The sequence below is a fragment of the Phoenix dactylifera genome, chromosome 16 (assembly GCF_009389715.1).
Source record: "Phoenix dactylifera cultivar Barhee BC4 chromosome 16, palm_55x_up_171113_PBpolish2nd_filt_p, whole genome shotgun sequence".
Lineage (NCBI taxonomy): Eukaryota > Viridiplantae > Streptophyta > Magnoliopsida > Arecales > Arecaceae > Phoenix > Phoenix dactylifera.
The window spans coordinates 9403556-9431183 of record NC_052407.1 but is presented as its reverse complement, the minus strand read 5'-3'; the positions used below and the strand labels follow the sequence as shown (position 1 = coordinate 9431183).

At 37.9% G+C, this 27628-nt stretch overlaps 1 protein-coding gene across 1 annotated transcript; it reads left to right on the top strand.

Moving 5' to 3' along the window:
- LOC103709810 lies at positions 1 to 27628 on the top strand. The gene is given in 26 exon segments (XM_039114678.1): positions 1 to 752; positions 3563 to 3825; positions 4339 to 4465; positions 4635 to 4672; positions 8041 to 8134; positions 9412 to 9637; positions 9999 to 10145; positions 10257 to 10310; positions 10459 to 10526; positions 10607 to 10703; positions 10968 to 11024; positions 11123 to 11556; positions 11689 to 11884; positions 11887 to 11946; positions 12145 to 12217; positions 12378 to 12450; positions 12759 to 12798; positions 13062 to 13134; positions 14195 to 14240; positions 14242 to 14261; positions 15814 to 15891; positions 23211 to 23383; positions 26441 to 26487; positions 26631 to 26874; positions 26963 to 27265; positions 27465 to 27628. Coding segments are annotated over 24 exon segments (3021 nt in total). The 5' UTR covers positions 1 to 752; positions 3563 to 3568; the 3' UTR covers positions 27262 to 27265; positions 27465 to 27628.

Below are 27628 nucleotides of genomic sequence, written 5' to 3'. Positions count from 1 at the left end.
GCAGATTCACAACCCGAAGAAAGCGATGACAATGGTTGCAATGGGGAGGAGAGAGGTGAGAAGATCTGCCCGGACTTTTGCTGAGAAAGATGGGATCAGGATCCACCTGATCTTCCATGCCTAGAAGAGTTCTACTCGGACTTTTTTGTTTTATGATAAGGAAGCATTCGGACTTGAAAAGGGGGAGAGAAGAGGCCTTGCGACGAGGGAGAGTAGAGGCGTTATGATGGAAGGGTTGAGATGGGCTGGCGTGATGCTGTTAGAAGCTTTAAATGATTAGTTTTATTAGAATCGTTGGATCCAATCGGTGGTAGCATAACACCCTGCAGTACAAATTATGTACCACGGAGGATCCGTGCCCATCATTTCCAAAATAGGCTTGAGTCCCGACCCTTTTACGCTAGGTGGTTTGACCAAGCTATGATCGCTAATCTCCTGTGTCCTTCGAAGACTCGAATGAAGTTTTCCCTTCGCTAGGATTTCATCTCTGCTTCCATTGCCTCTCCATCCTCTTTGGTCTCGTGAGCGAGCCTGGCCTAGTTGCCCTTCGAATCATTGTCGTCGCCGCCATTCTCTAGTCAAAGCAGGGCGGATGCGAGTCAGGCGACCCTCCTCTCGTCGATCCATTTTCCTGTGGAGGGTTTTTGGGTTGCTTCCTCTCCCCCCGCTTGCGACCATCCTCAACTTCTCTTCAGCTGAGTTCTTCTAAGTCTTCTCATCCATTGCCGTTTCTAGGGTTTCATTGCATCTGAGTAAGTCATGCTGTGATCTCTCAGATTTTATCCTATCTCATCCTTCAATGTGTTTCTTTTTTGCTTGCGGTGAATTTGATCGTAGTATATCTACCTTGTATTAGATTTTAGAGAAATAGCTGGAGTTCTATGGAGTTCTTGATGTTTTCTTTAGACTTTTCCTCTTTTTCTCTTCTAATTTCTTATGATTATGTGGTTCTAAACTTGTATTCATTTTGATTTTTTTTGTTAATATTTGATGCTAATGGTGCCCTGCTTCTAGATTTTGCTTGGTTTCACTATCAGGTCTTGAATTCCCTTATTCTTTTTTTTTGCCCTTTGTTTATTGTATAGTGATGAGTTGGGAGTAGGAATCTATCTTGGGATGTATCTAATTGAGTTGTTTGCTGGGTTGTTGATGCTGATAAATGAGTTGATCGTACAATTTCTGGGTATTAAGTGCTTAAGATATGCATACCTTAAAAGTACTGGAATTTCTGGGTAATAAATGATGCTTGCTTATGCAAATGGCAGAGCCTTTCATGCGCCGGCGTAAGTTCTCTAGATCAGAGATATAAGGGGCACTTATGTTCGACTAAGCTGGTGAGCTTGTATTGTTCCAGAACTTGTGACTAGGAGTTCACATGCAAGCCAAAAGAACAATAGGCAGAACATCCACGGGCAAATAGTAGTTAAAACAAGTTTAAATCCATGTTTCAATAAATTGGTCTGGATTTATTACTAATAGCAGACTACTTAAAATGGTAGTGGAGTCTTTCAGGTTAATCTGGTAGATTGGCTGAAGACATTGGTAAGTAACCGCAATTCCGAGGGAGTTCTGGATCCAAAGATGCTCGAGAAACCTTCTTCGAGGGCACTGAAATGGACACTCTTGTAGCACTGCGTCGTGTGGATCCTGATGCATAAAAGAGGCTAAAGATGGATCATGTGATACATATGCTTGAAGTGGATAATTAAATTTCACTGCTGATAAAGACTTAATCACTACTCTTTCCAGTTGCGTGATCAGCAATTTTTGTGCTTAATGTTGTAACTCCAATGTGCTAAATCAGAAGAATGGTGTATTGACATGTTGAAACCCATTATGGGATTTCCTTTTTTTTTTAAATGAAATTTTGAGTGCTGATTAAATTCTTTTAAATGAAAATATAATAAAAAGCAAACAATGATATCACTGATTTTGACAGATTCTTTGTGTCCGAACAAATTGGGCCAGCCTACTTTTGCCCCAAATGGCCTAATTCGGGTCGGGCTTGGGTTGGGCTCGGGCGTTGATTATTTGAAAATGTTAGGGCCTAAGCCTGGCTGGAAGCTTGAGCAGAAAATTCGGGCTAGCTCGGATAGGGCATGGTCCGGCTCGGCCTGTCCATGTCCAACCCTATTTATAACCTAGGATTTGAACCGGTGATCTTTGGTTTGAATAGCAAACCCTCAACCACCAAACTACAACATGTATTCCGATCTTATATAAGGAGTTTATTTTAGTTATTCATATGTATTCATGTCATTAAATAATCATGTGATATATATTATGGTATTTCATATTTAATCATTATTTTTTATAGGAAAATCTTTTTCTTTGTGACAAAAAAGTGAACACACTTTATTTTATTCTTGATAATATTTTGAAAGCTTTATTGTTAAAATGTTTCAAAATTAACTTCTATGTATTCATATATTCATGTATATTTTTTTTTTACAAGCTCTTGAAGAATATATAATTATGATTATTTTTATTTATGCTATAATTAAAAAGTAATATTGACAATTGATACAAAAAATATTAATGTTTTTATATTATATTTTATCTTAAATAATTTTTGATTTTTAATATTTTAATATAAATCCGATCGAACTAGTAACCTGGCCCTTGAGTAGGTCAGACTCCGTATTAGTTTAATAAACATAACTTAAATATTTACTTACCTATGTGTTGTGTGCGATCTACATAGTGAATTCTATTCTTGTCCTCTAAAATTATATAATTAATGTTAGTTTTCATCATTGTAGTGCACTAAAAGTTCGATTGGTACCCGAATAATGCCTAGCTTCTATCTGTATTAGGGTAGAAAAACTATGGATATAAATAACATTCGAGGACATCTGTATTAGGATAGAGAAAATGTGGATATAAATAATATCTGACTTATATTTGTATCCGTTTAGAATAAATATGGATATGCTTAGTATTTGATTCAAATCCTTATCCATTTAGAACAAATATAGATACTAATTTTGGTATCTGTTTACTATCCATATTTATATCTGTATTTGCTGAAAAATATGGTTACAGATATGGATATACCAGTGTCCAATTTGTATCTGATCTGTTTTCAGCCCTATCAGTGCATGTTGAGTAGGGTAGTAGGGTATTGATTTTAAACATAAATGATACTTTTATTACCCAAACCCAGACCCATTACTGGATATCCTGGAAGACATATAGCCCTAACTGGTCCTAGTCTGCAATCACTGAAACCCAGAGCCAACCTGATATCACCCATATTTTATATGTTGTTACAAACTAGCCTATTCTTTGGTTTGGATACAAGTTGAAACCGGAATGCTTCGGTCAGTCCTTTTTCTCCCTCTTCCTGCAATGTTTGATGGCTTTTGGATGGTTGGCCTTTTAACAATAATTTCTCATGATGGCAACTTTTATTTCAGGTTTGCTAATATTCTGGTATTGTTTTTCCAAGGAAAATGTTTTAGTATTGTTAAATTGATACTATTGTTGATATTATATTTTGAAAACTTAAAGTTTGTTTTTTTCGAATTCATGTAATAGTGCAATATATTTTTTATTATAGTGCTAGATGGACAATGATTCTGATCAGAAGGAAAATAGTGAGTGGAATTGTGAGGAATCAAAGGGAAAAGATGCAGCAGATTCCATGGATAAGAAGAATTCAGCTAGCAAGATTGAAGGTGGAGTCCAGATCTCGACATTTGATCACTGTGTGGAGAACTACTTCTCTACAATGGATGCTATTTCGGCTCTCTGTGGGAAGCGTGGTGAGCACTTTGAGTCTGGCGAGATTCAGCGGTTCTCTTCCATGATCACCTTCTTGAAGTGAGCTTGCTTTGCTTCTTCCTCTTTGCATGGAAAAATACTAATTTCTGGACTATTTCAATGTTAGCTACTTACGGTTGCTTCCTTGTAAAGATGATTGATTTCTTTATATGTTCATAAAAATATAAAAAGCTAGTAAATTTCAAATTAGGATACTCATGTACATTAACCACAGCACTTCAGTTTATTGGATTCACCCTTAGCAGTTAGGTTCTTATCTAAACTCTAAGTTATGTTACTTTTATAATTTGAAGCAATTAGGCTTATGAAGTTAATGCTTTCAAGAATAGAAAGTCTGAAACATTTGTAGCTTGTGATATTTTAATGCCATCATTCTGTTTTTGGACTTGAAAAACCTTCAGAATTGTTTTATAGATGTCCGAAAACTTACAATGTGTTCTTCCTTTGGTTATTCACTCTTGGTTGCATCTTGTTGGTTTGAACTCTGAATCATCTAAATATCATCTTTCTAGTTCGTACCTCATTTGGCTAAAATTCCTGCCTGATTCACAGAGAGTGGAGGCATTTCTGTTATGAACCAAAAAATATCAACTTTTCTTTTGAAACTGAATCTGCACGAGTGAAAGAAGTTCCTGATGGGATACACTTATCTCAGTTTTCATCTGCAGCTGTTCCGAAGGTTGGTCAAAATGAGTCTGATGGTAGTTCAGATATTTTTAATTTTCTTTTCTTTGGCTTCTCAGACCAAAGAAAAGAACACTGTGGATTTGTGGGACATGGAGCTTCAAATCGTTAATTTGATCCTATATAACTCCTTGTAATCTTTTTGGTTTCACATGCTGATGCAGATGGGACAATTGCCTGGTAGAACAAGAAATTCAGACAGGTATTCCTTCTAGATGGATGATACCTCATTATTCTTTCTACAATATGTAGTATACTTACACTAAAACTCCAAGTTTTGGAATTTGAAAACATATATCTATGTTTTGACAGTTTAGATCAGTTAATATGTAATAAAGAGGAGGTAGCACACATGCTTTGAATCACACTTAGCATGTATAGGTGAGGAGTGGTGTGTTCTCGCCGTTATAGCACAATGGAGATACTAATCCAGACATTTCACTGCTCCTATCTAGCTAGCTACGTATAATGTAGAAACTGCTGCGAGACATTTTGCGATGTTATGTAAATCTTTCAATGCTGGTATATTGTAATGTATGGTTGTTATCTAACTAGGTAGTTATGATTGATAGACTATGTTACTTGGATCCTTTGATTTAGCCTGAAATATCTTCACCTGATGCTTTTAACATGGACATCGATCTGACACTCTGATGCAACTATTTAAGAAATTCTTATATATTAAAAGGATCAAACACTTGGACATGCACTTGTACCGGCACGAACTTGAGTGTATATAACATAGCATTAGTTCTTTCACTAGGGTTTATGGTGTAGATCTTGATTCATTTGCTAAACATGCATATTTTGCTTCAAATGCTTTTATAAAAGTATGAAACTACTAACAGGATGTTAAATAGTTGACAAATGTTATGAGGATGGCTATTTAATTACTTAATGAACTTACATAGCTTAAATGTCATAGCTTAGTGAATCTGGTGCGGAGCATGTCTATCAAGCATCTTGTGCTGACTGGCAAAGTTAGTCAAAAGCCTTGTAATTGTTCCCATGCACCGAGCCATTTGGTCCTTCTCACATAAACTAAAATGAAAAATAAAACATGTATATCGATGATTCAATGTTTCATTAAGCCTGACCCTTCTTGAATGTTCTAAATGAGCAGCCAGGCATGTGCAATGGGCAGCTGAGGGAAGAGAGAAGGAAGAGTGAGTGATAGAGTCCAATCTGTTTAGGAGTTGAATCTGAGTGTCCAGTCTATTTCCGAGTTGAATTAGAGAGTGATGGGCTCCAATTTGTTTGGGAGTTTTATTAGAGAGGTCCAATTTGATTTAGAAGGAAGGGAATATGTAGTTAATGGTGTGAAAGTTAGTGGGGTAACATTTTTTTAAGATAAATAGGAGGGTGTTCTTGGCATAAAAATTGATGGTCAGAATCAAACTGGAATATTCCCTGATTTTGAAACTGCCATTTTTATATATAGTATAGATAAGAAAATTATTTTGATTATTGTAAGTAGATAAAAAAGTTTGCTGTGATTGAGAACCACCATTGAGAACAGTTGTGACCAGATAAAATTTGTAAAGCTACTTTTGATGGTGAGAAACCTTAACTACATGGGGTTTATAATTAAACATCACTTTTAATGACATTTTGCAGTTAGTGGCGTTCATCAGTGAAGATTCTTATTTTCTGATTCTTTCTACATGTTAATTTTCAAGAATTTTATCTCTCTCTATCTTTAATGACATATTGCGGTTAATGGTTGGTCAGTGGAAAATCTTATTTTCTGATTTTTTCCTACATATTAATTTTCAAGAATTTTATCCTTTTCCACATATAGAATGGTGCTGAATTATGTCATTCAGTTATTTTCTGTCTCTTAATGTTCATTCTTGGTCATCTTTGTCACTGTGATAATCCTCTTGTTTGGTACATCATAACAAACAATTATCTGTGAAGCTGTAACCCATCTAATTGCATCAATTTTATGCATCCTTCTTTGCCATTCATCTATATCACAAAGCACAAGCTATGATATTTTAAACAGAAAATATTTTTCCTGAATATTTTTTCAAGATATGCATTCAAGTTTTTCTGGGGTTTGTAATTTATTTGACCTCACAATTCATATCCTAGCACATCATCTTATTAGGGCCTCATTCAGTCTTTGCCCCAATTTGGTAAATCCTGCTGATGATACTCTAATACAGTGGAATCCAATACAAATTTGAGGATTCTTGTGACAATATTAGATGTAGCCTTTAAACCCTTTGAAATAGTCCAGTGGTGTCAATCCTGAAAGGATAGTGGAATAGAGTCATTCGTTTGCTCATGGCACATGGATCATGACTTTTTATTTTAGTTATGGTTCAAATGGGTAATCTACTTTAATATCATTATCCCTTGAACTTCATTGCATCCTCCTCCCTATTCAAAAGGACGGATTAGTTTTTTTTTTTAAATTTCAAATGAGGTGTTTTAGTTTCTTTATTTTAAATTTTATTCATATTTTTTATGAATACTAAACTAAACTTCCTGCTTGAATCCAAAACTCTGTCCATTGCGGTTTCTTTTGGTTTTTGTATTGCAAGTAACTGTGCTGTGATAGTTTCCATTTGCGACACCTTGTTTTCAATACTTGCAACTCCTAAGTTTCCCTTATTGTGCTTCTTTTCCAAAAATCCCCCCCAATATATGGATCTGTGCTACAGTGGGCATTTATTGATTAACCCTCATGACCATTCAGCATTGTTCATTGTCTTGCTATTCTGCATTTCTTGAGTCCTATGGGCATGCATTGATTGTACAACACTTTAGAATGTTTAAATTTCATGTTTAGTTCGATAGACGATGTTCTCATTTACCCCTAAATGTGTGCGTGTGAACTCAAACTAAAGTTACACATACTTGTAGTTATTGCCATTTCTTAACTGTATAGTGTCCTTTTCTTTAAGATTTTCCATATTAATGTGTCCTTATCTGTATCATATCTGTATCATGTATCGATGTCCATGCTTCATAATTGTTGATTGCTTTTTTGCCCCTGTGCATAGGAATTCCACTATTGAAGTGGACTAAAGCTTGCTAGTAGAATGTTGCCATTTGGCCTAACTGTAAAAGAAATTCCATGCCATGGATAAGAGATTTTTGAAGAGCCATAGGTTTAGCAACCAAGCAGCATAAATAAAGCTACTATAAAATTTGTTATATTTTTTCTCATATCAGTAGCTAGGCTACTTATTAAGCAGCTTGCCACTATATTCTAGTTTTATATTTCCATAATAAATATTTGGGAGAAGAGTAGGGGATGGCAATGAGAAATCATTGTGATTTTTAAATCAATGAACCTTTCAATGTCAAACATCGATAGCATGCAATAGTCTAGCTTTTTAGTTCCTTTGTGGCATCTTCATAATGAACAATAAAAATCTTTTCACACTTTCATTTACCTTATATGCATAGTCGTATCCAATTACTAATATTAGCTCATCTATTGAATTGAGCAACTTATTGGAATGAACAATTTTAGTATTCGCCATTATATTTTGTTTTGTGCTTTATAGATCTCTTAGATGCATGCCTGATAAAACTCTTGGGGTATATTTGCAGCAATGATTTCATCTTGCATGCTGGGGGGCATGTCTGGGGGTTGGACTGGTGTCCCCGGATCCATGAAAAGCCTCATTCTAATATCAAATGCGAGGTAGCGTCTGTTTCCATCCTCAACTTTCCTATTTTTTGTTGTTTTGGCAATGCAATATTTCTATGGCCTGTTACTGAAGCATCTAATGTAGTGTTTTATATACCTCTATCTGATTATATTTTCAAATAATTGTTAAAATAAGTCTATACATTAATAACAACAAACTGAGTTAGGTCAAAGTATGTCATGACTGTTATAATTAACAATCAATAAGCAGATGGATTCTCATTGACTAGTCTGAATGAAATAAACATGCTAATCTTGTTACTTGCTAATAAACAAATGCTTTGATCATAAAGATTTTCTTTACAAGCTATACCACCATTTCTTTACCTCATGGAAAATATATTTTGATGTGGTCTTTTAGTAAGAGTCTCATTTTAAACAAGTTGTTATTAGCAATCCTATAGATTGGCTCATCCGCCTAATTGTGTAGTAGCGCCAACTGCTGAGTTATTATTTTTTCAAGGAAATCCATGCTGTTATTCATTATCAAAAGTGTCATTGCTCTAAATAAATTATCATTGTTTACTTAATTTAATAGTGTCATTTTAAACAAGTTGCCACGCAAGATACGCGGTACCGACTGTACCGACGTACCGGTGGGCATCGGTACCGGTACGGTACCGAACCAAACCGAGCCGAACCGGTAATGTACCGATAGGGCTAAAGCCAAAAAAATTTGGAGCCAGTATGGACTGGTCGGTTCGGGCCGGTACTGGTTCGGTACGGGCCGGTATGCGGTTGGTACGGGCCGGTATCGGTCGGTACGGGCCGGTACGCACCGGTACAGGTCGGTACGGGCCGCATGACATCCTTTAAACTGTCTAGTTCTTCTAATAACATTGTCGCACAAACCAAATCCATACTCATTACCGTATCCCTCATTTTTCTGAATAAGTTATCACTTGATATGTAGCACTGCTCTGTCCTAAACAAACCTAATCATACCACCCTGTATCTGAAGAAAAAAGGAGAAGAAACAACATTTTCACAACCTTCTTTCTTTAGGCAGTTCTTCGTTTAACACATACATAGGTTATATACAAGAACGTTGCATGCATACACATTCATTTGCTGGCATGCACAGTTACAATGGTTGGTTAGTGTAGTGGTTAAAACGATTTGATACTGTGGATGGTTAAGTTCCCCTTCCACATTGGGCAGACAGTGTTTGTGTTCATATGCCTTCTAATATTTGTATGAATTGCAAAGAGTGTTAGTGTCATCATGTGTAATGATTTATTTCTGATTTACCTTTTCCTTTTGCTTTACAGTATCTTGCAGTTGCTGCTCACCCTCCTGGTTCTACATATCACAGGATAGGTGTCCCATTGATTGGAAGAGGTATCATTCAAATCTGGTGCCTCTTAACTTTGGATGAGAAAGTGGAATTATCTCTACCAAGGTCCAGAAGAGGGAGACCTAAAAAGGAACCAGTTAAAGAAGAGCCACTAAATGATTTTGATGGTACAGAGATGCCAATAACCACCAAAACAGCCTAGAGGCAGACCAAGGAAAGGCCAGTTGAAAATGATCCAAAATATGCTTTAAGTGCCGAAGATGGATCAGAGCTACCAAGGTCAAGATGGAGACCTAAAAAGAAACTGATGCTGGGTGTAGTTGATCCAAATCGCTCAAAGAAATTATCTCCAGCAAAGCCTAGAGGGAGACCTAGAAAAAAACCAGCTTCTGATGACAACAGTGTTACCAAATCTTTTCTTGCCAAGCCCAGAGGGAGACCTAGAAAGTATCCGCCTCCAAGCATTGATAGTTCAAATGACAAAGGTGTCTCACCTCCTTGCCAGTACCAATCAAATTCAGATTGTAAGCGAGTCTAATCTGCCTCTAACTGTTAATTCAGGGAATAATGTATTGGCATCGTCTTTTTCTGCTGATGTAGATTGTGAGGAGGTAACAGTTCAAAAGAGATGGAGAGGAAGACCTAGAAAGAATTCCATTTCAACTGTAAATGATCATGTTCCAGAATCTGGTGTTGAATCAGGGAATGGTACATCTTCCTGACCACTTCAAGCAGATCTGAGACTTTTGAACATGAATGAATCATTTTTATGCCAGTAACAATCAGATTCCAAGTGCTGTTGATTGGGGAATAATGCAGTGGCATCACCTGTTTATGCTGATGTAAATTTTGAGGAGGACCAATTCAAAAAAGGTGCAGAGGTAGACCTAGAAAGAGCTCCATTTCAAATGTAAATGAACTCATTCTAGATCTGGTGTTGAATCAGTGAATGGTACATCTTCCTTGGCCACTTCAACCAGACCTGAGACTTTGAACATGAAATGAATCGATGTTTGTGCAGTAACAATCAGATTCCAAGTTGCTGTTGATTTGGGGAATATTGCAGTGGCATTGCCTGTTTCTGCTGATGTAAATTGTGAAGAGGGAACAATTCAAAAAGGCGCAGAGGAAGACCTAGAAAGAACTCCATTTCAAATGTAAATGAACAGATTCCAGCATCTGGTGTTGAAGCAGGAAATGGTACATCTTCCTTGGCCACTTCAACCAGACCTGAGACTTTGAACACGAATGAATCATGTTTATGCGGTAAACAATCAGATTTTAAGTGCTGTTGGATTCAGGGAATATTGCAGTGGCATCGCCTGCTTCTGCTGATGTAATTGTGAGGGGGAACACTTCAAAAAATGCGTAGAGGAAGACCTAGAAAGAACTCCATTTCAAATGTAAATCAACACATTCCCACCATCTGGTGTTGAATCAGGGAATGGTACATCTTCCTTGGCCACTTCAACCAGACCTGAGACTTTGAACATTAATGAGTCATGTTATGCAGTAACAATCAAATTTCAGGTGCTGTTGATTTGGGGAATATTGCATTTGCATTGCCTGTTTCTGCTGATGTAAATTGTGAGGAGGGATCAATTAAAAGAAGGAACGAAGGAAGGCCCAGAAAAACTCCATTTCAAATGTAAATGAATGTGTTCCAGTATCTGGTGTTGTATCAGGCACAGTACATGCTTCCTTAGCCACTCCAAGCAGATCCGAGACTTTGAACATTAATGAATCATGTCCATGCTGTAACAGTCAAACTCGAAGCACAAGTGAGTGTATTCTGCCTTTAACTGTCGAGTTGGGGAATGCTGCATTAGCCTTACCTGTTTCTGCTGATGCAAACTGTAATGAGGAAGCATTTCGTCCAAGGCGTAGAGGGAGACCTCGAAAGAGACCACTTCCAACTCTAAACAAGTGTGTTACAGCATCTGGTGTTGAATCAGGGAATGATATATCTGTATTGCCAACTTTTAGCAGACTTGGTACTTGCAGTGTAGATGAATCACCTCTATTTAGTAATAGTCAACCTGTAAATGTAAGTGAGGGTTTTCTGCCTTTAACTTTTGATTCAGGGAATTTTGCATTGGCATCATCTGATTCTGCTCATGTAAATTGTAGGTGGATACAATTCAACAAACGCATAGAAGCTTGAACAAATGTGTTCTGGAATCTGGAGTTGAATCAGTGGATGATACATTAGCATTGCCCACTTCTAGAGGACCTGAGACTTTGGATGTAGTTGAATCACCTCTATTTCGGCAATTCTCAGGATGCGATGCTCATAAGTAATGAAGTGGCCTGTGAGAGCTCATCAAAAGCTGATTTAACTAGTTTAATTCCAAGAGACATCGCTTTGCCCCGGGTTGTACTCTGTCTAGCTCACAATGGGAAAGTTGCATGGGATGTGAAATGGAGACCTTCCACAATCAACGATTCAGAGGCATGCATCATATGGTTTATCTGGCTGTTATTGTTGGGGAAATGGTTCTCTGGAAGTGTATGCATATGCCTTTTGGTCGGAATATATATATATATATATATATATATATATATATTTATTTATTTTTTTCTCTGCCAAACTTTTTGTTGAATGGTATCATACTGATATACTTTTTCCCCCCTTTCTTTACACATACAGGTGGAAGTTCCAGCCCCTAGTCTGGTCAAAGTTTTATTTGCTTCTAGCTGTGGTGAGGTACTGATCCTCGATTTTTGAAATTGGAACCTGTATTCAGATGTGCAAAGGTGAAATGTGGAGATCGACACAGGTAAAACCAGTTGGATGTGCCTTTGCCAAAGGTTCACTTGGTTGTTGGTTTTGCTCCATGGAAATATCCGCCTCTAGAAAGGATTAGGTGTTGCTTAATTATTTATGAATCATTTGACACTAGTGTTTTCTATTTTCTTATTCATATTCATGTTACACAGCATTCCTCTGACAATGGAGTGGTCACCTTCTGCCCAGCATGATCTAATATTAGCTGGATGCCACGATGGAACGGTAAAAATCATACTACAGATGTTATTGCATATCATTTTTAGTAGTTGGTTGATCTCATTTTCCTGGCTATGCTTATGAGCTCATCCGAATGGATGATTCTTTGCAGCTTGGTTTCTCTTGATTAGAGTATTGCGAAAAGGCATATCCTGTGGATTTGCAAGCTTTCTTTTGTTTTCATTTTATTTTGGATCTAGCCAATTATATTGAAGCATTACAAACTCAGATATTCTGAATAAATTCCTGAAATTTATAATTGTCTTTTATGAAAATTAGTTGGACTCAGATTTGATTAAACTTCATATATTTAGGTTGCCTTGTGGAAGTTTGCTGCACAATATCCATCTCAAGGTATTAATCTATACTTATTCAATTTATTTTTTGAGAAATAACAATTTAAATTTATATTGAACTAATTAATGATGGATATGCTATTCTAGAATCCTTAACAGCGACTGAATTTCTTTTTCTCAAAGGTTGTAAATTCTTTCAAAGCAAAGTCCATTTACATATCATATTATAAATATCAGTAATTGAATTGCAAAATGCTTTCTAAGCTGTCAGAATTGCATGGATTGAGAAGTTTATTTCGTTTTATACTTGTTTATATACAGATACAAAACCCTTACTTTGCTTCACGGCCGATTCTGCTCCTATAAGAGCACTTGCTTGGGCTCCAGAGGAAAGGTACCTGCTTCCTTAATATTTTAGATTTTGTTTGCAGTTTATGACATCTGAACCAAGGATTTAAGCAGCAGTTCTGGCAGAACCAGTCAAGAGAGCCTCTCTTGTGCAGTGCCACCAGCAGACGTGCCACATCATGCTGAATTAAAAAAATCTTAAAATCCATTTTTCAACTGAAATATTTTAAAAATGAATTAATAAGTGTCATGCAGTCATGTACTGGTTCTGTTGTATGCGCAACATGAGCACTGCTTGCAACATTGTTCTAAATACATCATATCTGTTAAGTTTGATAGGAACCTGATTTATGATATTTTCATGCAATACTCGTGCACTTCTTCTCATATGAAAATATGTTTAATCATAGTTATTTTTACATGTGTCAAAAGTACATAAACTTTGATGCTTTCAAGGATCATCCATGTATGCTAGATTGAGCTGTAGATCTAATGCTATATCATAGATTTTAGTGCTGCTGGCAGAACCAATGATACATTACCATGCCAATAACCTACTGGCAAGCAAAATTTGTAAACTACCAAGTATCAATATTTTGCCATTACTCGGTATGTTTCCATATCAGTGTGTGCTGAACATTGACATGGAAAAGCATAGCACGGCTATTCACAGTACATATGGTGCCACTGCCAGGTTGTCGTGCCACTGACATGCAGTAGTTCAATACTTGGCTATTACGTTAAAAAAATGTGGATATGATATGTGAATATGGAACCCTATCTTTCAAAAGATAATAAAAAAATGAACGAGTTGAACTGTCCCTTGAGTGTATTAGCGATATCTTAATCAGATAAATATAAGAAGGCAAATTTTTAGAATTGCCAAATTGTAAAATAATAAGTAGGAGGATGATTAGAATTGACAAATATTACTACAAGTTCGATGTTTGTCCATTGCAGTAAGACTTTATTTAGTTGTTATTTGCAAGGTGGAGGAATCACTCTAGATTCCTCCATGTAAATTTCTATGATTATGATTTTTTTTTTTTCATAGTTTCCTTTGTTTTCCTCATGGTATGTTACTAATGCTGTTGTATGTTATGAAGTGATAAGGAGAGTGCGAATCTTTTTGTGACTGCTGGACATGAAGGTTTTAAAATTTTGGGACCTACGGTATGTTTGCTGCTCTACTTTATAATGAAGAAAAAAAGAAAAAAGAAGATCTGGGTCCATTTTTGTGTCTCAATTGACCAATACATGTTTCTTAAATTCCTCTATCAATATATTTTCCTGCTAATTATGGCCAAAGATCTCCTTATTTTTGCTTTGTATGTAAATGATGCTTTTTGGTTGTGATTTGAACTGTCATTGATGCTTATGTTCTTGCTAAACGATGACTAGAAAAAAAAAAGAAACTTGTGGAGAACATGAGAAAGTTGTCTCATTGCCTGTTTTTAGCATCATCAAGATTGAGAGTTAAGTTTTGGCATAAAGGCAAAATTTGCCTAGGAGCTGAAAATATTTGGGCTAATCTGAGTCTAACCAAAAGGTTTTCTCATTAAAATAGATTTGCCTAGTTCTGGTCTGAAAAAGATTTGGCTTAACATCTCTCAGAAAGTACGCCCTGAACTGAGTGAAATGGAAAGAAAAGGATTCATGTAGTTGACCGCAACTAGGTTTGGATTAAGGCTTAGTTGAGTTGAGTTTAGTCTGACCAAAAGTGCTGGAAGTTAAGAAGGATTATTAAAAGTAAAAAAGAAAAACATTATAAATATTCCTCTTGTTAAATTGGCGTATAAAATGTCTTTGGATTGTTTGGAGAATGAGAATGTAGGATGTTTACTGAGGATCTATTTTATTTTAATATATCTACAATTCATAATATAGTATTATTATATGAAGTATTGTGGAATAGATCAGTCTGAAGCTTTTTTATCTTTTTTCACGCCATATTTTCAAAATTATGGTTGATATTTAGGTTTGCGTATTCTATTTACAGATGATTAAATTTATATTTCTTATGATGTGATCACAAAGTTGATTTCTCAACTCATATTATGGAGGAAAACTTTGGAGTTCAAAATGCCTAAGATTTGTATATAGGTATTTTGGACTGCTAGTTTGGTGGATTTGTAAAATAATTGATGCCCCGTTTGAAAATTATGTTTGTGTGTTGGTCTGTACTGTCACATTCCTTTTGTGGGTGTATTACATGGAATGGAGAGTGCAAGAGAGAAATTCACATGTAAGTTTTTGCTCCCTGTTCTTTAGTCGTGGACAGCTAACATTTACAAGCCATATATTTTATTTTGGGTTTTATGATGCCAAATTGGGCCTCTATGTTCATAGTCAATCTGAACACGGGGTAATAATGAAATGGGTGCTTTTGTATGCTCAATTTAATGCATTTTTGCATGCTTAATCTGTCAACTCATCCTTTACACATTTTCTACTTGCAGCTCTTCTGTCTTACATCTGATTACAATTTTACTTGACAAATGGAGTGTTCTGACATAAAAATATTCATATCGACCTGCAATGCGAAGCTCGGAAAATGAAATGTTACAAACCTTAATTATTATTATCAGCAATTCTCATCTTTGCATTTTATTGCATCTTAGAATAAGCTTGCCAGCATAAATACAAGTTGCTTTATGGTGTAATTATGTTCTTTCTTTCATATAGTTTGTGAGATCTAAAAAATGTAACACCTCTTCTCTTGCAGTGATCCATTCCGTCCGCTATGGGACTTGAATCCCACACAAAGAGCAATTTTGAGTGTGGATTGGATAAAACATCCTAGGTAACATTTGATCTTTATTTATGGCAGAAAGTGTTCACCTAAGTGTTCTTCATACCACCTTTTTTGCACACTCTCATTGTCAGTGGTGATGGATCATTAAGTAACTTAGTTGAATAAGAACCACTAAGGCTTCTTAAGAGAGGATCTTTTCTTATTGTGTACTTTATGTTGCCTAAGTAACACGAAAATGCTGATTAAAATAAGGCCAGATTTAATCTGGAAAGTAGCCTTCTATTATATATGTTGTGAGAAGTTAACTTCAAGAAGACTAGCCAATATGAAGTGAGCACGGCATAAGGCTACTAACAATCAGACTATTAATCAGACTATCGGAGTTTGTTCCTACAACATATGCCAAATTGATCTAAACAAAATTGGCTTAGGCTAGAATTTTATTTCTGTTGGGTAGACATGATGTGTCAAATTACTTTCTTGGTTGTGTTACATGTTGCTCAAACTATATATGAAAATAAGGAGGTTCATTTGCAAAATATGTATATCCACATTGACACGTCCAAGTTATGCTGAACCGGTACCGTGCCTTATATCGGTCAGCTACCCGGTTTGGTATGGTACCGGTTCGATATGGTACCGACCAAAGTCCACCGTACCGGTACCGGTCGGCGTATCGGTGGCGGGCCGGACCGGTACGTACCGGCCGGTACCGCGAGCCAAAAACCACAGCGCCTCGCGCTGTGGTTCATTAAAAAAAAAAAATCGTACCGGTGCGAACCGGCCGGTTCGCACCGGTACGAGGCCGGTACGAAGCGTTACCGGCCGGTATCGACCGGTACGGGCTCCGTACCGGCCGGTTCGCACAAGAAAACCGGAGATACCGGTTTTCTTGTGTTCCGGTACCGGTCTAGGACCGAACCGGTACGTACCGGCCCATACCGGCCGGTACGGGCCGGTACGGCATTCCATGATACCGACACTTGGTACAATATGGCATGCCCGTTCCGAACGGGCATGCCATTTTTTTTATTTTTTCAATATTTAGCATTTAATGAAAAATAATGAAAATTAAATCTAATTCTAAGTCTAATTTGATGTTTTTAACAATTTTATTGTTTTTTGAATAATTTTAAGTATAATTTGATGTTTCTTGGTTTCTTTTGATGTTTTTATTAGGGTTAAAATCCTAATTTTATGTTTTTATTGGGGTCAAAACACTAATGTGATGTTTTAAGCGATTCTAGCTTCACACGCCAGAAGAAGCAACATAAAATATCTTAAAATCAATTAGTAAAATACAAAACATATAATGATACAATAATTAGATGTATTTAAAGTATAATATATATATCGATATCTAAAATCTCGTCAAATGATAATGTCTCTTGTAGACATTGGGGTTCGTCTTCGTATGTAGGGGGCTCAAATTGGCTCCAACCCCATGGTCCCCTGCTCCTGTAAACTTGTGGGGCCGCCATAAGGTACATAATTCGGATAGTCTCTGTACGTATTGTGGGTGATGGTGTCGCTTTGGAAGGACTCATCTATTTACGACTGTGGGCATCCAAATATGTCGATAGCAAATTCCAACTCATAAGGTCCTTCAGGGTGTGTAGGATGGTAGCTACTGGGGGATGACATGTGTGAAGCACCATATCCATAAGTAAAGGAGGCAACACCATATCCATAGGATCCCATATAGGATTCTGAACCTGATACCTTCTGTAGTAACTTCGTATCCACCATGACCTCGAGAACCTCATCTCTTATATGCAACGTATCCTTGCGGTCTCTCTGTCATGCACCGTGGTTTCTATCTTGCATGGCGTGAGTGAATTGGGATTCTCCGATGAATCGAATCCCATCTTGGGGCTGTCCATACATAGTGGTTTGACCTCCTCCCTGGCCACCAGACGCATCATCGCTGCTATTCCTATATAACCATGAGTGTGAGGGCTCCCTAGTATTTGAATCTAAGTCCACTCTGTCCAATGGGGTCTTGCCTTTGCCTTTGCCTTTCTTCTCAGCTGCTTTCTTTCGTATCTCACCCCGCTTTGACTGACTCCGCTGTGATGATCGATCATGCCCTCCTGACTGGCTGGACCGAGTAGTGTGGCGGTCTTATCCGAGCATCTCTTGATCAAATTGTTGGGAGGATATCTCGGGCATGGAATCATCTGATGATCTGATCCCCACCGACCTCTCTGCCTACTATATGCTAGATTTGATGCTCTTCCCGTTGCTCTGCATCCACCCTGGCCTCGCTGGCTACAATACTAGCTAGTCGTGAGGCAATCCTAGCTCGTTGAGTTTTGGCTCCCGTTGCCGGCCCTTAAGTAACCAATCATCGGATCCTCATCATCTTATACAAAATCATTATGGAGCGGATCATTATACTTCAATTCCAAATCTTCCTTGATGCACTTAAGCCTCAATTTGGATTGTAGTGCATATTTATGTAATTTTGTTCAATTTTTTTGCAGCTGAATGGTGGTTTCATTTCAAAGGTCGGCCGGACATCTAAGGTGGCTGGCTATCCGAATCCTCTCACAGACGGTGTCCTCGAGTGGCTGTGAACGCAATTGGTCCGCATTTGCTCTGATCCACAGCAAACAGAGGAACCGTCTCACACAGAGACGCCTCAATGATAAAATATCAAGTTTATAAACTAACCACCTAATAGCTATTGTTTATATGTAATATACCTAGATTCATCATGATACTTCCCTTGTTGAGCACAGCATCTCGTTCATCGAAGCTGTGGAAGCCCTCCTTAAATAGCTGTCTGTATAAAGGAGATATGGCTCGCGATGTTATAATATATTGAATAAATTTAAAATTATGGAAGACATAGCGCACCTAAATTAACTAACCTCCTCAAGATATTGCATTGTGGAATTTGGATGAGTCTTCATCTTGTATATCACACTGTGCAGGGCGGACAGATGTTCGTCGTCCATTGGAATACCCAGGATGCCGTACTGGAACTTCAGGTTCAAGTAGCAAGCTGCCCATAAAATTTTCAATTATTTTAGTATGACATGACCAAATAGAAAACTAGACAATAAACAACTATTTTAATGCATATTCTTACATGCTAGCTGCAGCTCCCTACCCATTTGGTAGTCTCACCTCTGCTCAATAATATCTATGTACTCTCATAGGTATTCATTTGATCTGCTTGCCTGATATGCTCTTTAGCGCCCATCATGATATGATAAAGGAAGCCCATTTGCATGTGTGCAATATAATTTGTTGCAAACCATGTATCACTTGGCCTTAACATTCCTCCCGTAGTGAACTTTCTCATCAAAGTTACGACCTATGTATCGTAAATGAATCTGGTGATAGACTGTGCTGTCTCCACGACCTGCCTGTCCTTGTGAATCTTCTCGATGTTCATCAGCATAAGGTTGATGCAGCGTGCAGTGCAGTGTTCAGAACATATGGGGCCACCTCTTCACCAATAACTCACTAGCAGTCTTATAATGTGGTCCATTATCGGTGACCATTTGCACAATGTTCTGCTCTTCCACATGATCTATCACATCATCAGTTTCAGAATGTACTATGTCATGTACTTTAAAAGAAGCATTAACTGACTTGCAGAAGGTCTTCATGTCACAATAAATCAGAAAGTTTAGATGCTTCGTCTGCTGGGATGTGTCCACCTATCAGATATCACTGTTAACCCCATTTGCTCTTATATGAAGCTATCCATTTCTTGAGCTTGTTCTTGTTGTCAAGTAGCTTACCATAAATATCCTTTGGCCTGGGACGATCCACCTTGTCCCGCTCTCTATATTGAGGCGATGGCTGACCGGTAGTATCTGTTGGCTACTGTATTCGTTGGAATATGATTGAAGTGGTACTAGGACGCAGAAGCTCTCTATATATCTTGTTTCTTATCTTGTACCAACATGGTATCGATTATGGTTTGCTGTGCCGGTACCGGGCACCAGACCGGTTATCCGTGGCACGGGTTGGTACGGGTCCGTGCCGTGCCGTGCCGTGCTGGGCATGTACCGACACAGTAGTGGAGGCGGGGGAGGGGCGAAAGGGGGAGAGAAAAGGAGAGAAAGGAGAGAGAGGGAGGCTGACGGAGGGCCGTCGGAGGTCGGCGCTCAGGTAGAAGGCGGAGGCCGCGGTGGGTCCCCTGTTTCTTTCGAAACAGAGGTTCAGCCGCTAAAAAATTTTGCGAGGAAAGGCATATGGATCAAGATCGTGAATATTGGCTTGTGGTGGTATCTCTCTGGAGGACTTCTTGCGCTTGCTACTGAACACTCTCAATGTAGATGCTATTCTTCTCCCACCTCCGCTGACATCCTTTCTTACTGAGGAGGCCTTTCTAAACTTTAGGTTTGACCCACCGGCTTGCGAACTAGAGCCCGACTCATACTGTAAGGGCCCAAATTGAGCCTTGTCTGGTCACCTCTTGCGACCATTAGTCATCCAAGCTCGTCTGGATGGTAGCCTCGATCTATGCCTCATCATCTGGAATAGAACCCGCTAACACTCTGGAATAGTAGGATGGTGTCTCTGCTGCTCGATTATATATCTCTGTTTTATTCTGGGCAGCCATCTTCTTCACTGATTCCATTCATTGTTTTAAAATCATTGAAGTGCTTCTTTTTCAGTTGCTAGATATTTTAGAGGCAATTTCGGCACATCGACACATTGGGGTAACTGCCAGCAAGATGCACCACTGAACTCGGTGTCGCACCACTTGCACCTCTAGTGTTGCTGACCCGAGAGCATGATATCGTGATTCCAGCCGATGTTACGCTCCGGCTCCTTCTGGATGGATTCGTTTCTGCAATTGAACACATGTCAAACCAAGGTCGGCGGAACCATATTAAACCGTTCGGTTCGGGGCGTCTCGAGCCGTACCGCGGTGGACCGGAACGGTTTCGACAAAGAAATCGAGATGCTGTCATCGAAGAAGGAAAGAGAAAAAAAGAGAGCGGGGACGGAGGGAGAGGGAGGGAGGCTGCTGGCGGGTCGATAGAGGCCGACGCTGGTACAGATGGCGGAGGCTATGGTCGGACCCCTGTTTCGTTTGAAACAGGGGTTCGACCGCTAAAAAATTTTGCGATTTTTATGTAAAGTCGGCAAATCGCTTGCCAACTTCACTTACAAATTTCAAAATTAAAAATTACCTCGGCCGGCCCTCCGCTGGCCTCCTCTAGCCCCGCACGCTCTCTTTTTCTCTCCCGTAGTCTCCTGCATAGGTACAGATTCGACACGGCGCAGGCCTGTACCAACTCGTGCTGTTGGACAACCGGTACGGCGTCCGGTACCGGCACAGCAGACCCTGTATTAAACATTTTTAGTTTAACTGATATTTAGGTAATTAACTGTATAGTACTAAGCTTAATTAACTAATTTTAATAATTTTTAAATTAATTTTTAATTAATTGAATATTTAAATAAAATATCTATTTTATTTTATTTTAATTCAGAAAAATGCGGAACCATAATTGTTATGCTGCATTTATTATTTTCTCAGCTTATCTCGATTTTATTATTTTTTGAAAAATAGTGAAATTTCAACATGCTGCAAAAAATATATTTTCTACTTTAAAAAATACTTCTGATTTATCTATACATAATACTATTTTTCATAATTTTTTGTTATATTTTTTATCAATTTTTTATTTTAAAAATAATTATTAAATTCAAATAATCAGAAAATTATTTTGAGCTTACATCTGTGTAACTCCCATTCCGGATGCTATATATATATTTTTTATCCCATGGGCATGCTTGGAAAGCCACTTATTTTTTAATTTTATTCAATTTTGGACCTATGTCACCATTCACGTGTTCCTGCCAAAGTTGAATAAAGCATTATGAAATTTTCATGAAGAGTGGCGTTCATGTCCCTAAACATATTTTTGATTTTTCAGTATTTTTGAATTTTATTTTTTTAATTTTTTAATCAAAAATGTATTTTTAAATTTAAAAAATATAGTGCCAGAGCGAGTGAAAGGCCCCACGGTGTTAACTAGATTCAATGAAAATTCAAGGTCTTGGTGTCATCATGTATATCTTTCCTAGATCTACAATATATGACGAAATGACACCAAAATATGAAAATTTGACATGGTTTTTCTCTATTTTTTAAATTATGGCCAATTTTTGGCCTCAAAATAAAAAAAATAATAGAAATGAAGAGAGGAGATTGGCATTACCTGATTTCAACAAAAATCCGTGCTGAAATAGATGAAGTTGGCAAGATTGGGCCGATTTTTATTCTTTTTAAAAGGCGCTACGCTAAAATTTTGGGACACTCAGCCTTCTTCCCATAGGTCACACGAGACTCACTAATTGAGCCTCATGTGAAAAAAAATCCAGAAGCATCATATGGCAGGCGCAGATGCATGCGATAGGTGTGGATGCGCATGGGACATGCGCATCACCCATCATGCACGCATCATGGTGCGAACTCGGGCAACAACTTGATCCGAACCCAGACAATTGCGAACAGGCTGGTTCTCACAGGTACTGCTCCATACCGCCGATTTGGAGTAGTCGCTTGGTTTACCATTTCAGAAGGCCGAATTGGCCCGTTTTGGGGACTATCCGGGATGGTATGCCCTGTACCGTCCGATTTGGGACGGTACGACGTATCTTGGGCATGTCATTTGAAAATATATTAATGCATTCATGCACATGCCTTGAATATATCTCGGTGCATGTGAATGTGCTGCGGTACACACCACATGCTTTCAGGGTGTGGACAGTTAGAGTTGTTTGTGTCTATTCTAAAGCAACCAAAGGTATGCACTTGTCTGAAAATATTTTTAAAACACTCATTTGTAAAAGTGAAAGCAAAATGAATGCATGCTAGTTTTCTATAAATTTGATTCTTTTAGTATTGGCTTTTTGATGCATAAAGGTTCACTTCAATTAGTTTGAGGATAAAAGGAAAATACACTAAGTGCTATTTCACTTATTTCCAGATTTCTGTAAAGCCATACCCTCATAATTCATAAAAGCTAAAGATCTGAGTGCTTATTGGATACAGTGCGATAATTAATTCAATTAGCTTTCTGTCCATTTGATGCAACTATAAAACTCTTGTGTATCTCTATGTTTTGGGGAGAAAGGCAGTTGTATTGGATTTCTGGTGGTTTTCAAATGTAGAAGTTGTTATTCTGATTAAACTTTTATTTATCTGGAACATGCATGCAGAAGTAGATTTACATCTATTTCAAGCACATAGTTTACTCTGTAAAAATTTATTGCTACCACATGTAAGCATATGAGGTTACATGCATGACATATTACTTGTACAATTAGCAGCAGATAAGTATCATTCATGCGGGTAGAATTCTAAAATTCATGCTTTTTCCTTATAGATGTATTATCTTATCGCTTGATGATGGAACCTTGAGGATCCTCAGCTTGTGGAAAGCAGCATATGATGTTCCTGTTACTGGAAGACCATTTGCTGGGACAAAGTATCAAGGACTGCATAACTTTGGCTGCTCGTCTTTCGCCATTTGGAATGCCCAGGTGTCACGAACTCTAGGTATGTTCAGTCCATTTTTGATTCCATGGATAAGATACCAATCAACGTTTGAAGTATTTTTTTTTTTAAAATAAATTCTTTGACTTTGTCCACTTAGGTGCATTTTTTTTTCGTTGCAACTATAGGGTGATCTTACATTTTTTCCAAGTTGACCTATGGTGGGGCAACAATTGGTTTCTAAGTTCTAATAAGTGACTTGAATATCTAGCTATTTTACTTGAGGCAAGTTTACCAAAATATTGGCAACATTTCCTATATAGACATGTTCAATAGTAGCTTTAGTCAAAATCGGAGGAATATGAATCTATTCCAAGGTTTGCTATATGGACCCATACTGCCCCGTACTATATGAGTTGAATCAGTCCGTACTAGTTCGAATTGAGCGGAATCGCCCGGTATCGTCCAGTTTCAAATAATACCATTGGGAGTGAGAAAAATGTTGAAAGCTTGTCTTGGGACAGGGTGTGTACTGTATCGTGCTGACCATACCGTATCGAACCGGTAACACACCGATACAGTTCTTAGTACTGGTTTTGCGGATCTTTATCTATTTAGTTGTTTCTTTTAAATAACAATGTAGCACCTTTTCTTGATCTATGATAGCCGGACGCTTTATTTTGCCTCAGCGTACTTGCATTGCTTGATTTAGATCACATGGGTATGTGATTTAGATCTGGCACACTTGTGCATTGGTTGTACAGGAGAAAAAAGAAAGGAATGAACGAAGGAAGGAAGGAAGAAAGAAAGAAGATGAAAAGAAAGGAAGAATGGAAGGAAAGAAGGACGAAAGGAAGGAAGAAAGGCATGAAGAAGAAAAGGAAAGAAAGAAGAAGAAAAGAAAGAAAGGAATGAAGGAAAGAAGAGGAGGGAGACGGAGGTTAGCTATGTTGTGGTGGATCAGTGTTTTTCTGTGGAATAGGTGGTGGGGTTCGAGGGATACCATAAAAGGGGGCTAGGGTTTTATTAGGGCTCAACACATGTTGTGCTTGGGTAAAATTAAAGTTTAATCCTTGAACAGACTACCAATTAATGTTTAGGCCTTATTGATTGAGTATTTTAATTTTAATTTTAACCATGCATTAGTATGTATAAAAGGACCATTTGTAAAAATAATGCCTAATTTGTGCATGGATTCAACATTCAATGCTAATCAGATAAGGGCTAATTGCAAAATAGCAGCTAGTAGGACGTGTCCACATACCCGCACCCAACTTTTGGATCCTTTTAAGCCAAGTTCCCATGCCCTAGGATTTGGGGATAGTGCAAGTCTGACTTCAAGATGCGCACCCCCACTCGATGCCCATAAACCAAACCCATGCAACATAGTAATTGATCAGTACAATGCTACCAATTTTGGATCAAATTTGTTGATAGCTTTTTCACATAAAATCAATTTTACATGTTGCACCCGCTTTAGCACAGACTAAACTTCTATTCTCCTCTCCGAGGTGTCCTATTTTGAAATGATTTCCATATTTGAAGCCAAATCTTTGACTTGCATATCAAAGAAGAGAGAACCCACAATTATCGAGAACATGCCAGTCATGGTTTGCCGTACCGAGCGTACCGTATCTTATCATACTGGGTGCACCATACTGTACCGGGCATCCCTAACTTTCGAGACTAGAAAATAACCCTTTGCAGATGGAAATGTCGAAGTGGAAGGTCACGCCCTAACTTTTTAGTTAATTTTAAACTGTGACAGTTTCTAGAGCTAAATACTCCATTGCTTTGGCTTGCATAGTGACTGACTATAGAAGACTAGAAACTAGAAAGAAAGCCAAATACAATAAATAATGAAAAAAGATTCATTGCCCTTTATCTCTCCTTATCCTCCAATTCCAATTAATACCCTAAAGAATAAAACCCCTTCCCCCCTGCTCCAACTGCATTTCGCTCTTAAAAGTCCCCTCTCCTTCAACTAGCCTTTCTTGCTCTCGGTACCAGTATGCTTAATTCTTTGTTTGAGTAGCCCTACCACACTATATCCAATGTTTCCACCTCTCTTTGCAACTTTTCTATCCCTGTTTCATTTCACCATCTCCAACTTAAATCTGTGCTTGTCTCTCTAATCCTTAGCTTTCTCTACTCTTGATGTTAAGGTCTTTACTAATGGTATATAGTTCTACTTTTCTTTGGTTGTGCTTTCATGGGGTCCACCTACACTTGCCGCATCTGGGGCACAAGGAAGGAGGGGTGAGGGTAGTGGAAACCTTCTAGCCAAAGCACTGTTTTGATAGATAAAATCAAAGGGGACTTGCTTGCTTGCAAAGTATAATATAGTACAAAGATATATGTAGCTTTTATCAGATCATGATGAAGAAAAGATGTCTTTCAAGCAAAATGTTGGTATCTCAAGTGCACCTCATATTTTTCCAGCTAACATATCTTGGATGAAGTTATTTTTTAAGTCTAATAAACACAGGTTAATTTTCTGAAACCAATGTGTAAGCCTGCCAAATGGTGATACAAGCATAGAAAAAAGGTTTAGTGTGATGGAATGGGTACCTTACTGGTATGATGGGTACCTTGTGGGTGCATGGTACTCCATGTACTCATACATGAAAGATGAGTTTATACGTGTCGGTATGGTACCGGTACCAGGAGCATGCCAGTACTGGTATCTTCTACCAAATATGAATCTATATGGTCAATTTGCATTGGTGTATAACTATACTTAAATCCTTGAGTATAAATGATCATAATATTTTGTACATATAACTTACATGGAATTATTGGGAAGATAATGCGCTTTTCATTGTTGAGAAACTATATATTACACTCCAGGTTATGGAAAGAATGGATTTTATTCAACTTGTTACACATATTATTCTCCATTGATTCTGTCTCCAACATTAGTGAGCTAGAAAAGGGTATCTCTATGCATACATATCCATTCAGAGATGCGTATGTTATAAGCATATGTATGAACTGTGATTCTAGTGTTGCCCAATGCGCTGTCATTTTAACAGTCAAATATTGCATGCTGCTTGATTTCCTGCTTGTAAACCAATATATAGTACTTATCAATCAATCTATATTTTTGTTAATTCTCAGGTCTCGTTGCTTATTGTGGTGCAGATGGTTCTGCAGTTCGGTTTCAGGTAAATGGACTATCTGATGTAAGCTTTAAGGAGATGTTTATCCCAATCCAATACAATGATTTCTCTCTATATCATTTTTAAATGATATAAAATGACAATATGTATCATTTCTGAGACTATTGTGAAACTCTTCTCCTGAGTAGCTTACTGAAGCTGTGGACAAAGATCCAAAGCGAAACCCTAAGCCGCATTTCCTTTGCGGGTCACTTATGGAAAAAGGCCAAGTTCTTGAGATCAATAGCCCACTACCTGATGTTCCATTGCCCAACATTCCTTTCACGCAAAAGAAGTTGGTTGATGACTGTGTAGACACTGCTCAGACCATGCAGTTGCATGGTTGCTTGTCAGATATAGATCAGACAGAACAAAGAGGTCATGCTGTTTCAGGTGATCATAGAAATTTCCAACCATTCTTGCTGCCAAAGTTTCTTACCAATCATTACTTGTCTCCCTTTCTTACCAGCTTCATGTTTAGGTAGTGAAGAAACAATGGGAAATACAACATCAAAATCCAGAAAGAATGAGAGGAAGAAGCAGCATGCAAGTGCAATATCTGGCCAAACAAAATTTCATGCTGAAATAGAGCAAGGGATATTGCAAAGAAACGAAAACAGAGATGAAGGATCTGCACAACAGTTTGAAGCATACCCTCCCAAAGTTGTGGCTATGCATAGAATAAGGTGGAACATGAACAGAGGGAGTGAAAGATGGTTGTGTTATGGCGGAGCTGCAGGCATCATTCGATGTCAGCAAGTTTCCTTGCCAACAATGTAGTTAGGTAATGCAGTTATTCATTATATATAACAGATGTCTGTCTCCTGCTAGTACATCATTGATAATTGTGGTGTGGTAGATATGCTGTATATAATTTTTTTTTTAATCTATATTTCAGTAGCTTCTGCTATAGTTTGGTTGTTATAAATTCAGTTGGAGTTTCCATATTGTGTACACATTTGATCATGAAATGTTTCTTGCAGTACTAATAATCAAAAGGAGGTCCTGTATGAGGCTAGACCAAGCTAGAGAAAGACTTGGTTTGGTTCGAATGAGATGGTTTATCGCTTGGAAGGTAGCCGTGGCTGGGGAATTTAGAGAATATGTTACTTTGCTTCGATGAAGCAAATGATGATGCTAAGATGAT